Source organism: Phallusia mammillata, chromosome 8, assembly GCF_965637545.1.
Source record: "Phallusia mammillata chromosome 8, kaPhaMamm4.hap1.1, whole genome shotgun sequence".
Classification (NCBI taxonomy): Eukaryota; Metazoa; Chordata; class Ascidiacea; order Phlebobranchia; family Ascidiidae; genus Phallusia; species Phallusia mammillata.
Window position 1 is genome coordinate 6,731,401 of NC_137259.1, and position 17,100 is coordinate 6,748,500.

At 40.8% G+C, this 17,100-nt stretch overlaps 2 protein-coding genes across 2 annotated transcripts in view; both read left to right on the plus strand.

The window, feature by feature from the left end:
- Positions 1–11,724, plus strand: part of LOC145204834 (carbohydrate sulfotransferase 1-like) — a 20,663-nt gene extending 8,939 nt beyond the window's left edge. The window contains exons 3-5 of the mRNA XM_080077430.1: positions 3,241–3,406; positions 10,050–10,207; positions 11,231–11,724. Coding sequence (XP_079933556.1) covers positions 3,241–3,406; positions 10,050–10,207; positions 11,231–11,642 — 736 coding nt within the window. The 3' untranslated portion in view covers positions 11,643–11,724. The remainder of the gene's footprint in view (positions 1–3,240; positions 3,407–10,049; positions 10,208–11,230) is intronic.
- On the plus strand, positions 585–2,930 carry LOC145204832 (uncharacterized; the record flags this gene model as incomplete). The annotated part of the gene is given in 1 exon segment (XM_080077428.1): positions 585–2,930. A coding segment is annotated over 1 exon segment (2,069 nt), but the record flags the coding sequence as incomplete, so codon positions are not given.
- Positions 11,725–17,100: the final 5,376 nt, after the last annotated feature.

Below are 17,100 nucleotides of genomic sequence, written 5' to 3' on the forward strand. Positions count from 1 at the left end.
CCATTCTCCTGGTATGTGCTTGAGTGTTTAGCCATTCGTTCGTCTCTACTGCTGTTGCCCAATTTGGCGTCGCGACGAAATTTGGACCCTTCATAAGAAGAATTTTGTCATTGTCATCCAGGTTAAACGCCGATTTATTAAGAATGACTTGTGAGGCCTGTTGCACAATGGTTTCTCTTAGTTTGTACGCTTTTCTTTTCCTGTACCTTTGGGTGTCACGTCTGTTCTTTTTGTGCCTACCACGCATTAACTTTAACATTCAGATAAAGTCTGTTTCTGGTGTATGTATATGTTCATCCAGCGTCAAACTGAAGCGTTCCACGAACACGTATTTGAAGTTGACCTTCCACTGCACTTTTTGCACAAACTGTCTGACCTAGTCTCTTCCATTCGAATCTGGGTGCCATTGTGATTAAGAATCAACTGGAAAATTCGACGCCAGACAAAGAAAAGACAGTTAAACACAATGACCAGAAACTAATAATGATCTGCTGTGCATAAATGTTGAGACAAAAACGCTCTTGTACATCACTGTCAAATGACGAAAACGACGAAGTGACTTTAATTTTTAACTTTAATTAAAGAAGAAGTAATCCAGCGGTATAAGAAGAAAAACAACCTATCCGTAGACTTACGAAAAAGCCTTCACAAACTTTACACAATGGTTCGTGATAAAAAAATCGTTATCTGCCGTTCAGACAAGGATGGCAAAATTATTATCATCAACTATTCTGATTATGACAAGATCATGAAGCGAGAACTTGCACAGTTTGTCGAGCTTGACATGACACCTGAGAGACTTGGGCAACACCTGGATAAAGTCCGCAAAACGTGTGACAAATATATGATGGTCCTCCATGCTGAAGGCGCAATAACTGAAAAGCTTCTCTATGGTACGGTAGGAATAAAATTTCAAAACAACCGCTATCACCACACGCACGGTTGTTTGTCGAAAGTGTTTTGCAACAACAACACAGCATATGCCTACCCGTTATTCAAGACGCATAAACTACAACCGGCCTTGCTTTCATCTATCGACGCTGCCGACATCCAAATCAGACTGCTTCAATCCGCTGGAAACATCACGACATCACGGGTAACGGCATTTCTAGAACTCGTACTCCAGCCCATTAGTGTGGCATACTGTCGGTCTTCCGTCGATGAATATTGCCGTGACACCCGAGATTACCTCATGCAATTGGATCAGTGGAAAAGGGCGCATGATTCACAAATGTGTTCTAATCGACCTCTTTTCTTGGTTACAGCAGACGTCACAAAAATGTATGCAAATCTGCGCCGCGATATTGTCGCAGAAGCTTTGCTGGACGCTACCACTACCCAATCAACGCTATCTGAAAACGCTTGCCAATCGCTGATGCAGCTTGTGATGTACTGCCTAGAAAATGTGATAACTCAGTACCAACAAGCATTTTTTCAGCAGTCAGAAGGAATTGTCACAGGAGACAACCACTCTGTTTCAGTGGCAAACATTACAGCGCATTACATTATTAAACAAGAAGTGGGTGCTGTGGGTGAAACAGAATTATTTCGCCGATATATTGACGACATAGTATGGTTGTCATATGGGAAGACCCGCACGTTGGCCGTGGAACGCGCCATTCGGGATAGGTTTGCTCTAAACAATCTCGAAATAACCTTTCGCCGCATCTCCACTATCCAAGATGGCGCATGCTTGGAGTTTCTTGATGTACTGCACATCATAGACAAGACTGCGCGGTGTGGTTTTTACACCACCAACTATGTAAAACCGACGGCAAAAGGGAGATTATTCCTCAACGGCACGTCCCACCATCCACCATGGATTTTTAGAGGCATCGTGTTTGGGGAGTGCATACGCCTCCGTCGACTTAATGAAATGCATGACCTATATAGGTCCAGCCTCTGCGACCTGGAGGCAAAATGTCGGCGCTCCTGTTTTCCGTTTAAAGTTTATTCCGCCATAATTACTGCAGCAGCCCAATGGAAGGAACGTTTTGCCCCCCCAACTTCCAGACTAAGGAACGAAAAAAGAATTGTTTGGGCTACTTCCTTCACCAACATTCTACGACTGACCGACCGGGAAAGGCAGTTGAAGCCATCAGCATGTGTAGTCTACAAGCGACCCTTCACCATCGGCGCTGCCTTGATGCGCTACAAAGTATTAGCGCACGAAACAGAAGACAATAAAACAGGATCTTACCCTTGTGGCAAATGCGCCCTGTGCGGTCACCACGGCAAATCCAAATCAATGGTTTTTCCGGTGACTGACTTGCGGTCACAGCAAAGACTGTTTCACTTACGTCAGCACCTTTCGTGTCGTAACTACGGAATATATGTTGCCACGTGTTTGGTGTGTGAAGAACAATACGTCGGCCAAACAAAAAATAAGTTTTCGACCCGATGGAATTCACATCGGTCTGTTTGGCGGACGTCCGACTTAAGTGTAGGGGGTGACCGCGCGGCCCTTCTTCAGCACTACCACAATAAACATTTCCAACTTTTTCAAAAAAAGTTAGATATTGCGCTCTGTTATAATGTGGTTTTTGTGGAGGAACCGCGGACAGAAAAATTGGATATTTGTGAAAACAAATGGCTAATTTTAACCGGCGCCACAATAAATGTTCAAGCGATGGTCCTTCCGGCAGTTCGTTAACTGCAATCGCTTTGTTGTTGCAATCGTGTTTGTTTTTTCGTTTTGCGCCCTTATCTTTTCCTCGCCTTTTTTCGTGTGTTTTATCAACGCCATACCTGCCGGTCTGCATTTGCAGTCCTGTAAGACAGAGGAAAGGCTTTTTGCGGTTGGTCTGGTGGTGTGTGTTTTTTGCATTTTTTGCTCTTATCCCGCTTTTTATTTTGTTTTTAGACACTGATGATGCTTTTTATAGCGAAATGCATTTGTTTTGATAAAACAAATAAAACATAGCGACAGATTTAGTGGTTTTTCACACTGAATTTTCTTCTTAATGTATCGATTCAGGAATCCGGCCCGCCAAGTACTTCATTTTCCCATATCAGGCCCGCCGACTGGAGAAGTTGCCCGCCCCTGGTCTTGGGTATACTGTAATAAAACTAAAATTTTTTCAGCAGTTTATGTTCGATTTTGACTGAATATTTATATTGGTACATGCAGACATGTTACGCAAATCAGGTCAATCTTGAGTTTGTTCACAAAAAGTGCGTTATATTCAAGGCAAATGGCACTGTTTCGGCTTGAAGTTTCATATGCAAATTGTTTCAAAGGTGTCGTGCTACGGGAGTTTGTTTTTCGGCTTGTGATAAATGTGCAGCCTTCATCTACCGAGACGCCCATCTTTGTCGTCCAACGCAGACTAATGGTTGTCAAGTGGAAGATTTTCTAAACGGTGTATCGGAGCACGCAAAAATCGTCAAACTGTTGGCTTTCAAGGTGGGTATACAAACCAACAGACAGAGTACATCGAGCAAGGGTTTTCCGGTTCAGGTTTACGGTCGAGCTTAAGTCTAAAAACCGCGGGCTTAATCAAAGTCCGACATCCCACTCGGCCTTATTTGCAATTTCAGCAACTTTCGGCACTAAATCGGACCAAGTTTTGGCTCGGAATGTGTTTAAAATTTGTAAGGTCCTTTCCGCTTAAAACTTTGGTGTGCGGTGTTTTCCTGGGGTACATAGAGGGTCAAGAAAAATTGGGTTGCTTGCTAGGTTTGCAGTCAAGTTAAGTGAATTTATCCTAATTTCTTGTGTCTATTTTGTTTATAATGAAACTGTAAATGTTAACAGCAGTAACTAAAATGCTGAATTGTCACTTGTGGAACCTCTAGCCGCGTGCTAGTAAAGCCCTGGTTACCCAACAGTTGGTATGTTTTATGTTCTTATTTAATTGTGTTTAACTTGAGTTAATCTGAATTCTAACCGTAACTGGACTAGTTATAAGTAATTGTAAGTAATTTTAATGTAAAATGTGATTGATTAATGTGGATTTAATTTAAAACCTGTATGTACTGTTAAAACTGCTTAATGTGTGATTGTCGCTATGGCGCCATAATGTGTACGTACGGCTTATGTATGTTATTTGTGGTTACAGAAAAACCGTTACCGTCGCTATTGACGTTGTCGTTTTGGTTTATTCGTCAGCGTTGCCTTTTATCGCCAAAAAAGAACATTCGTTGCACATGCAAGAGTGGGTCGTCTTGGAGGACAGGCTGTAGGACGGGCGCGTTTTACAAAAAGGGTTTCTAGTGTGACGATCGGCGCAGGGCCAGGCTAGGCACCTAGAGATCGTTACATTAAAGTTTTTCAACTTACGGAATTGAAAACAAAAGTTTGCTGCTGACTTTGGAGTTATCAAGATGGTTGAATCTCAACACACTCTTGACAATTTAGTGAAACGTCTGAACTTGGCATATCAAGATGCAGAGGAAATTATGATTGATTTCGGGAATGTGCAACAGTTAAAAGAGAGGACTTCATCCATTGATGTTTTGTACGACGAATGTGTTGGCAAACATACAACACGACTGGATTTCATAAAAAAGAAAAAAAGAGAGAAAGAAAACTAATGCTGCGCTTTCAAGTTTGCGAAGTGGTAAGCAGGAATTTGATGCGCGCACAACAGAATGGTTAGAGGAAGTAAGGCGTTCCAAACCACCTCAACATTCAAGTAAGGAACCGTCGGTCAGCGATTTTGGATCCAGAAGCAAGACTGGTTCATATGCAAGTTCAAGGTCGAGTTGCAGACGTACTGAGGCGCGTGTGAGAAAAGAGGTCGCACTTCTAGAAAAGGAGTTTCTGCAGAAAAAGATGGAAGCAGAAAGCAGCCTTTTGCAGAAAAAGATGGAAGCAGAAAGTGTACTTAAATCGTCTGAAAATCAGTTAAAAATTCTCGAAGCTGTCCATAAAATAAAGGCTGCTACAGTGGAAGCTGAGTTACGGGAAAAGACGTCTTCCTGGGTCCTGCTTCGCTGGGTTTCAGCCAGAGAAGCAAGTTGAATTACCAGTCCTCTTCTCACCTGAGACCAAACCCGAAGCAATAAAAGAGGAAAAGCATGCATCAGAGTCCGCCTAAACTTTTTCTGGGGTCGCGAAATGTCGCCGAATTTAATTTAGCGCATTTTAAAATTGATTACAGAAAATGAAACTATTATTATGTTCTTTTAGATCGCAACTTTTGCTCTTGTTTTGTAGTTCAGCTTGCTACCTCCTGTTGCAATTAAATCGTGGTAGTCGAAAAACGGAAAATGCCTTTATCGCGTAACAATGGGTTTCGACAACATGTATTATGACTCAACACTATAAGTTTGTATTATTTAAGGTGACACCAGAACGAGTGAATAGTTATTTATGCAACGTACCCAACTATGCCAAATTTAATCCCGTTTTCAACCACGTGGCTGTGTGAAGCAGGATTTAGTGCAATAAGTGTATTAAAAACGAAACATCGTAATCGATTGGAAGTGGAGCATGACGTGTGGTTAAGCTTGTGCAAAGTCAAGCCGTGGCTTCAAAAACTTGTGGACAGTATACAGGCGCAACCATCTCACTAACAGTGCAAATTAAATGTTGAACAATCTGACAAGTTTGTGTTCCGAAAATTGGGTTTATGTCTTAAATGAAACGCCTTCAAAACTTTTTTCGTAATACTTTTGTATCGCCATATTTGTTTGTAATTATGTACAGTTTGTGTAATTGTTCTTTCGGTTCAGCATTACTAAAAACATTTTTCTCAGTGTTGAAAAAAATGGGGTCGCATGTAAATTCTGATTTCACTTTCCCTTAAATTGGGGTCGCCTATAAAAAAGGTTGAAGACCACTGTGATAGAGGTAGCACAGGCATTAGAAGAGTGTCTGGTGACCCTGACTCATCTGGGATACTTCGCAGACATCAACAATTTTGAAAATATGCTGAATATAATAAAGCGGTTGCCGTTTGCACTGCAAAGTCAATGGAGAAGACATGCAGCTAAAATTGAAAGGAATGGGGAAGAGCCTCGTTTCTGTCACCTTGTTGAATTCGTTAAGAAGGAAGCGTACATTGGAACCACGATGTTTGGTCGAGTGTTGGGTCCTCGGAAGGACAGAGATACGCAGAAAAGGCGCAGCAAATCTCCTACGACGAGGACAAGAGCATCGACTCATACGACATCGGTTGCTCCGGGAAACGAGAATAAGGCTGAACCGAGAAGTCCTCAGAAGCAGGGATGTCCTTTTTGCAGTAAATCGCACGACCTTGGCAATTGCGACGTGTTCAATCGGAAAACCTTTGTCGAGCGAGAAAGTTTTTGCGTCAAGTTCGGCTGTGTGATAATTGTTTTGTGAAGGGTCATATTGCAAGAACATGTAGTTTACCAAGCTCTTGCACCATCGGCGGATGCCGTGGAAAGCATCACAACCTTCTGCATTGGACAGAATGGAAGACTTCTTCGTCTGCACCCGTACGCGAAGCGTCTACGCAGGCCTCAGAAGAGAAACCGACACCATCAAATGCAACTGTCACCTGATGGACTTGCATGAGCACTCAAGCAGAGAGTGTGTACCTTAACATAGTGCCGGTAAAGGTTACGGCCAGTAATGGTAGAAAGCTGGAAACTTACGCCTTTTTGGACCAAGGATCGACTACAACCTTGTGTGACAAACGACTGATCGAGCAACTAGACGTCGGGGGGAGAAAGACAACGTACTCCTTGACCACTGTCAGTGATAGGTCACAGAGAAGAGAGGATTTGACCGTCGCTTGACGGGAAGCAATCCGTACGATTAAACGACGTTTTGAGCGTGGACAGTTTGCCAGTCTCCCCAAACAGAATACCGGAAGGGTCGCTTTGGCGATGGCCTCACTTGCGTAATTTAGAGTTTCCTGTCTTGCCCCATGGGGAAGTCATGTTGCTGATTGGAGCTAAGGTTCCAGAGGTGTTCTGGATAAATGATGAACGTAGAGGCGGAAGAAAGGAGCCAAGTGCTGTGCGTTCTATGCTCGGTTGGTCACTTGTAGGTCCTTGTCATAGTAATGGTTCGAGAAGTTCACAGATACGGGTGAATTTTGTAACCTCGCAGGACGAAACGTTGCACCAACAGATAAAATGCATGTGGGAAAGCGACTTTGGCCAAACCGCGTTGTCAACTGGAACGACACTGTCGAAAGAAGACAGATACGCATTGAAACAGACGGCTACTATCATGACGGACACTACCAACTGCGATTGCCATGGAGACCAGGTGCTGCAAACTTGCCAAATAACCGTGCTATGGCATTGAAGCGTTTGTCATATTTGAAACGGCGGTTGGAAACTGATCTATCGTCTATTAAGATTAAAAGGTGTTTTCAGACCGCTGGACGTGAAGTCAAGACGTGCGAGCTGCATCATTTTGCAGATGCGTCTTCCTGTAGATACGGGACAGTGGCATATTTGCGAATAATTGATGAACAAGGCAATGTGCAGTGTTCTTTTGTTGCTGGAAAGGCCCGTCTTGCGCCTTTGAAGACGGCATCCATTCCCAGATAGAATTGGCCGCAGCTACTCTTGCTGTCAAGATGGACCAAGTTTTAAGGCAGGAACTTGACTTGGATATCGGTAGATCCGTGTTTTGGGCCGATTCAACTGCAGTTCTGCAATCCATTCACAACGTAAATAAGCGTTTTTGTACCTTTTTTGCCAACCGACTGGCAAAAATTGAGGAAGGATCCGACGCGTCGCAATGGAAGTATGTTCCTACTGCACCGAACCCAGCTGATGACGCATCTCGTGGGTGTACTGTAAAATCCAAAACAAGCGTTGGTTCTCCGGACGTTTTTAGGCAGCGATGAAAGTCACTGGCCTACGAATCCTGTGAATACCAAAGATGTTCCCGAGGAATATTTAAACCTGAAACCAAAGAAAATGTTGGCTGTGCATGTTGCAGAGGAGCAGTGTTTGTTTGGCGATTTAATTTGTCTCTATTCTTCATGGAAGAAATTAAAGAAGGCAGTTGATTGGCTCCAGCGGTTTGTTGACTATCTGCGATCTCGGAAGAACCAACAGCTTGCAAAAAAGCTGACTGTCGCTGCCCTTGAATGGGCTGAGCTGGCGATTGTCAAATATGTTCAAGGAAGGCAGTTTTCCGACGAAATAGACGCCTTGTGGGAGTGTGAAGAGATCGCGGCGGGAAGAAGAAAGTCATGAAGAAACTGCCATCAAAAGCTCTGCATAGACTCAATCCTGTTTTGATTGATGGTGTGTTGCGAGTGGGTGGCATCTCATTCCGTTTGAAATTAAGCACCCAATGATTCTCTCTAACGCACATCACATTACTACTTTGATTATTCGCGAGACACACACTAATGTTTGCCACTCCGGAATGTCGCACACTTGGGCAATTGTTCGTCAAAGATATTGGATTGTGCGAGGTGGTGTTGCGGTAAGAAAAATCCTTGGAAACTGTGTGTTTTGTCGAAAAAGAATTGCTTCAGTGTCGAAACAAATGATGGCCGACTTACCCGTTGAGCGCACGACTCCGGTGAGCCACCGTTTTCGTCTGTGGGTGTGGATTACTTTGGACCCATACTCGTAAAACAAGGAAGAAGCGAAGTCAAACGATATGGTTGCATCTTCACGTGTATGACCGTGAGTGCTGTGCATTTGGAAGTGGCGCACTCGCTCTCCACCGACTCATTTATTGACGCTTTCCGAAGGTTAATTGGAAGACGCGGAAAGCCCAAGCGCATTTTCAGTGATAACGGAACGAATTTCGTCGGCGCTGAGCGCATACTGCGCGAGTCTCTTGAAAAATGGAATCAAACTCACATCGAAGAACGTCTTCGCCAGTGGGGCGTTGACTGGTCTTTTAACCCACCTGCCGCCAGTCACATGGGTGGCGTCTGGGAACGTCTTATTCGTTCGGTGCGCAAGATTTTGAATGTATTGTTGGGACAGCAAGTGCCTTCTGACGAGACGCTGAGCACGCTGCTTGTTGAGGTCGAGTTTATCCTAAACTCGAGACCCTTGACTCCCATCAGTCTTGATCCAGCCGATAGAGAGCCTCTGACACCGAACCACCTGCTTTTGATTGGCCGACATGATGTCTCGCCACCCGGAATATTTGTGAAGGAAGACAACTACGTACGACGACACTGGCAACTACGTACGACGACACAAAATGGCTCACTGGAAGAATCGTGGAAACGTACCCGGATAAGTTCGGGTCTGTGCGATGTGCCTTAGTTAAAACGCACGTCGGGTCGTTCAAACGACCGATCGCAAAATTTTGTTTGATTATGAAGGCTTAAATGTTGTGTTTGTTCGTTACGTTTTCCTTTCTCGCTGTTTGTGTGTTGTAAAGATGTACTCATGGGTTCGCACATCGTCGGGGGGTATGTTACAGCGAGAATTAATTGTTCCGCTTGGCTGATTTCAGTTCCCCCTTTATTTGTGACGTATGTAAATATTCATCCGCGAGAGAGCATGTGCTTTGAACGCCACGTTTTTGTGAGCTGCGTTAGTCGCTAGGTTTGCAGTCAAGTTAAGTGAATTTATCCTAATTTCTTGTGTCTATGGCATAGCAATGATCCAAAGACTGGTTGTGACATCACAGACAAGACGAAAACATTACGATTGTGCGAGAAAAATTGCCTTTTTGTTAGTTGTTATGCAATAAATGCTATTGTTTACAATGGAGACAGTCGATTCGCAATTCTACTTTGATTTGACGTGATTCATTGGCACAAACTGACGCCAAATAAGTATACATAAGTACTTTAACCTTTTCGCGATCCCCCAAAATTGTCTCACGGACCCCAAAAGGACCGCGGACCCCAGTTTGAGAACCGCCGAATTATGGATGAAGAGCAGCTCTTTTTACGACTTTAGTACAATAGTTGTAAGCATGATACTTACATTTAACTGTAATGTTTAAATGGCTGTGAGGTAAAATTGTGACACAAATGTGACCAGAATAAAAGTCTGGCCCAAACAAAGCCCGTTTTTATTAACCCTTGAGACCAAACCCGGCCCGAAAAGCGCCACTGGATATCAAGTGCAAATATTTACAACTCAGTGTGAAAAATTTAAACAAGTTTTAAACAGTGAACATTGGATTGCAGACTTGCTACTTGTGCGACCCGAAATGGATCGAGCCTATTCTCAAAAATCCTGCTTACGACGTCAAAATTGTGCATCTTGTCCGAGATCCGCGAGCCATCATTAAATCAAAGATCAGCTATGCACACACTCCCGTCACAATCGACATAAACGAAGTCAGGTAAGATTGAAGGCTGTATACAGCCTGCTATAGCAATACAAATTTATAACGTTTAATTTAATCTATAAATCAGGGGTGGGGAACCTACTTAGTACTGCGGGCCGCATGAACTGCACAACATCTTCGGGCGGGCCAAATATTTTTTTATTTTCAAATTCCGTGTAAAAATACCCTAAGCACACAAGTGATTTTATATTTCATCGCTCCAAAATTTGATTTTTTTCTTGCTGTTACTTGTTTGCAACAAACAATGCATACAGGTTTATCACCTAATTCAAATAAAAACTGTCCATTCTTTCTGGAACACCCTAGCTCCATTATACCGAATATATTTTATGTAACAATATAAGGATCCACGCTAATAGCTCTAAAAGCAATTTAAAACTAACAACACATGGCAAACGATTTGTTACTGCAAGGAGAAACAATCGAGTGACTGTTACGTCACAAATACAGCAAGTGGTTGAATGTGTGGGAATTTTAATAAGTTTGGCGTCAAATGTGGAAATGTCGAAGTCTTTTCAAGTAAATATTTGTACATAAACATTTTATTGTTGTTGTTTTTTGATGCTATGTTTTATGCTGTACTTCAACAAAATTGTGACGCGGGCCACATTAAAAAGGCAAGCGGGCCGCAGGTTCCCCACCCCTGCTATAAATCTATAACGAATAATTGAATTTTTGCCAAAAAATTCACCCAAAATTTTAGTTGGAATCATACTTTGAGTTTAAACAGATACATCTATTTCCAACTGGTACCGGTATGACAGGTTACTAACAATCGAAAGACTGTACAAAGACATGGACCGCATTTTTTCGGCACAGTATATTTTCAAAATGTCAAACTGCAATTTAAATCATAAACAACCTCAAAACAACTAATTTTTCAGTTGTTTTGTATTGCTTATCCTGTTTAATTTACATTTTATGACTTGTTTATATAAAGCCCTGCCTTAAGCACTGAACTTTGTTAGCAAAGAGTACAGTTCCATTACACGTAATGCGTTGCCCTTCTATTTGCAGGAAAATGACTACCACGACCTGCCAACATGTCGAAACAATGACCAAATACGTCGACGCCAATCTAGCGCATGACGAGAACAGATACTTTAGAATCCGACATGAAGACTTTTCACTGGACACAATCGCTTGGACTCAAAAAATCTACGATTTTGTTGGACTACAGATGACAACACAAATACAAAACTGGATTATTTCAGCAACTTCAGCGAAGAACTCGAAAAACCTTTCTAATAAAAACCAATTTGGCACTAAAAGGAATTCAGCAGAGGTTGTAGTGAGTTGGCGGAAGCAACTATTGTTCGAACAAATCGAAGTTGTACCGGACAATTGTCAATATTACATGATGAGCTCCAACTACAGAGCATTCGAAGACGACGCCACGGTTCGAAACCTTGACGAGCCGAGTTTTTAAGATGACAATCTACAATCTACACACTTCCACGTTTAATGCGAGCAATATGGCAGCTTTATTCGCCATGCTATTACAAGTAAAGTAAACACATCAATCGATGATCACCGAACTATGCTTTGATGGTTAATCGCATTCAATATGTTTTATGGCAGGTTTAATCGTGTCACACAAACATTTGCGCGTTTTTTTTCTTTTAAAAAAACTGCAGGCAACTTATGTGGCAACGAGGTAACAAAATAATCAAAAAATCGCTCTGCCATCATTAACGGCAGAAGCAGAATACTGTTAAAGGTTTGAGCTTAATATAATCTAGTGTAAATTTAAAATCACTGATAAATTCGAATCGTAGTAGATAAAAAAAACTACAAAGTAAAGAAATGTTCTGTAAAAACACCCGTTAAAAATAAGCAAAAAAAACAAACAGTAAACAAGCGAAAAGCATAGGCCCAAAAACTAGAAACTGACTTTCTAATATACTTCTAGTGAATTTTATATATTCTATCCAATTTACCAACTTACTATACACGTCATTTGATCTACACATATGAGTGTTTGTGCAAGCAAACAAATAATGACGATGCGCGTTTCTCATCTCTGATTCGATGATTGGAATGACCTGAAACTTTGCAGGTTATAACTAGCTAGAATTTGGAGTTGGCCTCTGGAAACCGTTTGAATTTATGTTAAACCGTCGCCATGTTTCATACCCGATAGATCTTTCTCTGGTTGTCAGTGCGCCTTAATTTTAGTGGTCGTGTGCCATTCCCAAAGTCACAAGACTTGCCAAATGTCATTAGCTCATTTTGACCAATTTTCAACGTATTTTTGAAACTTAGGTACACTATTTACGGTTTTGAATAATCTGAGCAAAAAAGTTAGAGCCAGGATATCTGTGTACAACATAACGTGCTATTGTCATCATCAGGTTATAAGAAATAAAAAAGACAGAAGGCATGCAACTGACGCACCAAGGTAAAAAGGGCGACACGAAGTAAAATGTAAAAGCAATTAAACGGAGATAAAGTAAAACGCACGCGGAAAGGTTGCAAACGGGTGTACCCGAGGCAAAGCGCGACCGCTAGTTATTAAACAAGTAGAGTGGTGTTGATTCCTGGTCTTTGTTTAATTCCGTGGTATGTTGTTGTATGAATAGAGATTCAAGGAGCATTAATTTGTATCGGTGTTTTGTGCTGCTTAAAACGCCTGGGTCGGAAAAGTTTACGCGGTGGGTCGGGTGTTCTTTTTAAAACTTGGTTTATTCACAATATTATGATTTCTGCAAAGAATAGCAGATTTAGATTGTTGATTTTCTTGTGACAAAGCCTATAATGAACTCTGGTCATCTTACATTTACAAAAAACTTAACTTAAATGCGTCTACTACTAATAGGTAAGTTATTGCGTAGCATTAAAGCGCATTTGGGGTTTAAGCGATCGTTCCTAAATTTTCGTCGTGTAAATTTAAGTAAAATAATTTCGTTTCCTACAAAAGTTCGGTGATACAAGAACGCCGCCCAAAGTAATCGAACTTCAGGCGTCCCTTTTCTCTTTAAAAACACGTCGTAGAAATTTTAATGTTTGTTTGTGCCGTGGTTTTAAATTAAATCAACTTCTTGAACATTTACACACTTTTGTGTGCTAAGCTCCTTGGGTCTAACACAGGCGTACACAACCTTTTCGCTGTGACAGCCGAATCGTAAAACCTTTCTAAAGGTGCCTGACAGCCAATTTAATTTCTAGCTTGTTCCGTAGATTGAGATGAAGAGTATAGGGATCAGACTTAACTGTTTATAACGTCACCAATTACACTGTGACGCTATAACCATGCCTGTTTTCGCATTGTTTTACCATAATAGGCTACGGGCTGTTAATATTTTTATTTTATTTTCAGGCCCTTAAACTATGCTTTTGCAATCCAAATATGTAACAAAAGAAGTTTTATTTGCCTCACGGCCGCGAGTACATGCATTTAAGTTTACATGTTCACGGCCACATCTTGTGTACCCCTGGCCCAGTATGACAATAATATAGTCACGTGACCAGGCAAGTAACTATTAGTTGACTGTTTTACTTGCTGTGCACAATTAAAAATTGCTATGTGTAGAGTATACAAAGTTGATTGAAAATTGTAAAAGGTATACAACATTTAAGCGATCGCTCCTGCTGTGCTGTCTGGGCACATAGAGTCACGCCATCTACCAATGAAAAGGCACACAACATCCTCTTTTGTTACCGTCCCAAGGGTTGGTGACAGTCACGGACACCGACTTAGGCCGCACCTAAACGCTCTTTTTTCAAATGTTGCAGGTCGTGGAAACTTTCATTCCGCTTTTGGCCTGACTTTTAGTTTTGCAGTCAGCTAGGTTTGAGTTCACTAACAGTAGCCAGGTTAAAAAAATATTTGTTTATCAATAACAACTATGTCGTTACCTAGCAACGATATTGTGCGCTTCGTTGAGCTGGTGTTAGTTGTCCTTTGGAGGACATAAAAGTTGCAAAATATCAAGTTTTGATGCTGTGCGTGTTGTTAATGTCCAAAGAACATGAGAATATAGAACATCATTTACTAAAAAGTTAAATATGTCGGATGTTGTAAGTTATTATGGATTCCCTTGAAGGGTGGACGTTTTCGCACATGGAAGTTAAGGGGGTGTTAACTTATGGCATCAGAAGCTTTAACGAATGTTCCTAAAAACGCTTCTAGTGGTCAAAATTTAAAACATTAGCCGAAATTGTGGTTTCATATTCATAGTTTTGGGTGTAGAACCCCATCAGTTGCCCCACTTTATTATGCCACTATATTTACCCCCTTCCTTCCCATAAAATAAAACGTTAAATAGGAATCAGATTAGCATAGTTTGTACTTTTAATACCATGATTATTCAAATCCCGTACTGTCCACTTTGTTTTACCTTACAACACCAAACTTACTGATGGTTATTTCTTGAAAGGCATTGTTTTAAACTTTGTATGTTTGGGGGCCCATGAGTTTCTGCCTGCAACAACAATAAGCTTATGAAAGACGGTGGATAATATGAAACCCTTTTAAAATAAGCGTAGTAAAAATATTACTGTTTTAAATTAGGTTATGGTGTCTGCACAATGGCAAAATGTGCTAAGCCACCCTTCTAGATTGGAGGATTTTATTGACAATTGTGATGTGTAGTGCTCGGCAAACTTATGTCGTTTCTGATTGGTTCACTGGCCAACGAGTTACCACCGTGGAGAATACTTAGTAGGTTCGAAAAGTCTTGTTACTTGTTTTGAATTGATTAAGAGTCTACCATTTAGGACAAGCGTCAAGCCGAAGACTTCAAACAAACGCCTGTTTTGGAGCGAATCATTTAATAACTCACAAACTGTTATGTTTATGGGGTTAAAATCGCTGGGCTTATTCCCATTGGTATCTTGTACCTGTAGGTTAAAATGACTGGTGTAGCTTTTTTACTAATAAATTAAATAAGAGTCAACCTTTTTTTAATCGCGTCGAGCCGTTCATTTACTACGTGATTTTACCTTTGATTTAAAATAGACTGTAAAACCTATTTCTTTTCACTTCATTGCCTTTGAATTGGCAAACGAATAGGCGTTCCTATGCGCTTTGTTCAATGACGTTCTACCGGTCGGTCGTGACCGATACACAAACAGGTTAACATGCTGTCAATTGCTTGTATTCACTTCATTTTTAACAATATTTAGTTATGTGATACTACAGTCTTTTTGAAATCGGACTGTGCAAAAAGTTTTTTGTTAACTGTTAGGTTCGCTTGTTAAAATCTTTTGAATTTGTATTAGACATGTTTTATACCCGATATATCTTTCTCTGGTCGTCAACGTTCTTTAATTTTAGCGGTCGTGCCCTGCGAATAATGGTGATGCGCGCTTCTCATATATGATTCGCTCATTGGAATGACCAGTAACTTTGCACGCTACAGTTGACTAAAATTTACAGTTGGCCTGTGAAAAACGTTTGAATTTATGCTAAACCTTTCATGTTTTACACCCGATAAATCTTTCTCTGGCATTGGTTTCGTTTTCCATCTTTTAATGTAGTTGTTTCAGCTTTTCATTGGAGCTAATTTAAAGCTTTTTAACAGATAACAGAAGTAGTTCAAAAACGAGTTGCCTTGGCAGAAACACCCAAGTCAGTATATTGGTGCAAAACGTAATGTTTTGACAGCAACTTGTGTTATTCTCAAATAGCATCTAGCGGTCAAAACGTCACGTTTTGTACTAATATACTGGCTTGTTCGTTTCTGGTTAGGATTTTTATAACCGTGAATTGTTTACCATAGTTGTCTTGCATTTTAGGAAGAACATTAAGGGACTGTAAAAGAAAGCAATATTTTTTCAGTTATTAATTCTTGCTAGTAGCTTTGCAGTATGAGAAGAACTACCTTGGTTGTGGTATGTGGTTCGTTCTTAGTTTTTGTTGTATTTAGGATTCAAAAAGATTTTGCCACAACACCTATGACGTAAGTAAGATAAATAGAAATAGTTATTAGTGGTAAATAAGTGGTACAAAGTGGTAAGTTCAAATGTTGTTTAAAGCAAACAAGAAATTTTAACAAAGAAAGGGGATTTCAGAATCCACACAAAGTATAGGGAAGAGTTATGAAATTTGTTAATGCATTGAACAAAGATTAATCAATATTATTTCAAAAGAAAACGAGTAATTTTCAAATAAAAAAATAAACAGCCCAAACAGTTTGATAAGAGTTTAGTTTCGTCTCCTTTATACAACGATTTTATTGCACTTTTCGCAAACTAAATTTGTGGCCAGGGGGTTTGGCTTTAGGCAAAGCAATTCATGGAAATAAAAGGTTTGAGAAACACTGCAGTTAAGTCATTATGTCACCTGTAATTGACTAACTGTATCATGCACAAAATGTTGCTTCTAGACTTTACGATTTTTGCACTTTACGAAAACAATGTGGTGCGTATAGTGTGAGTTTCACTGCGCCGATCGGGATTATATTTAATCGGACTCACTATTTATCGTGACTATGACCTAACACAATAAGGTGGTCCATGCTTAATCTGACTAGTCGAAATAGCCTTGGTGTTTCGGCCTGACTTAAACTTGTACTTTTTTGCAGAAAAACATTGGGTCCAGTTACTGAGCAGAAGGATTTACATTTAAAAACAAACAGTCATTCTGCACATCAAACAGCAAGCAAAAATATAATAAAGCCGAGCTCAACTTCAAAAACTGGTATTAAGCCCCCTAAGCTAGTTATCATTTTGGCACAAACTCGTTCAGGTTCAAGCTTTCTTGGGGAGATTTTTAACCAACGTAATGATGTGGAGTATTTTTACGAGCCCCTTTACCCGTTTGGAGAATGCCCTCGCACTGAGAGTAGGGACCTCATCGATTATTTCTACAGTGTTCTGCGGTACGACTTCAACGCAACCAGAAAGATCTATAAAGAAGCGTTTTCAATTTCACAACGTATAGA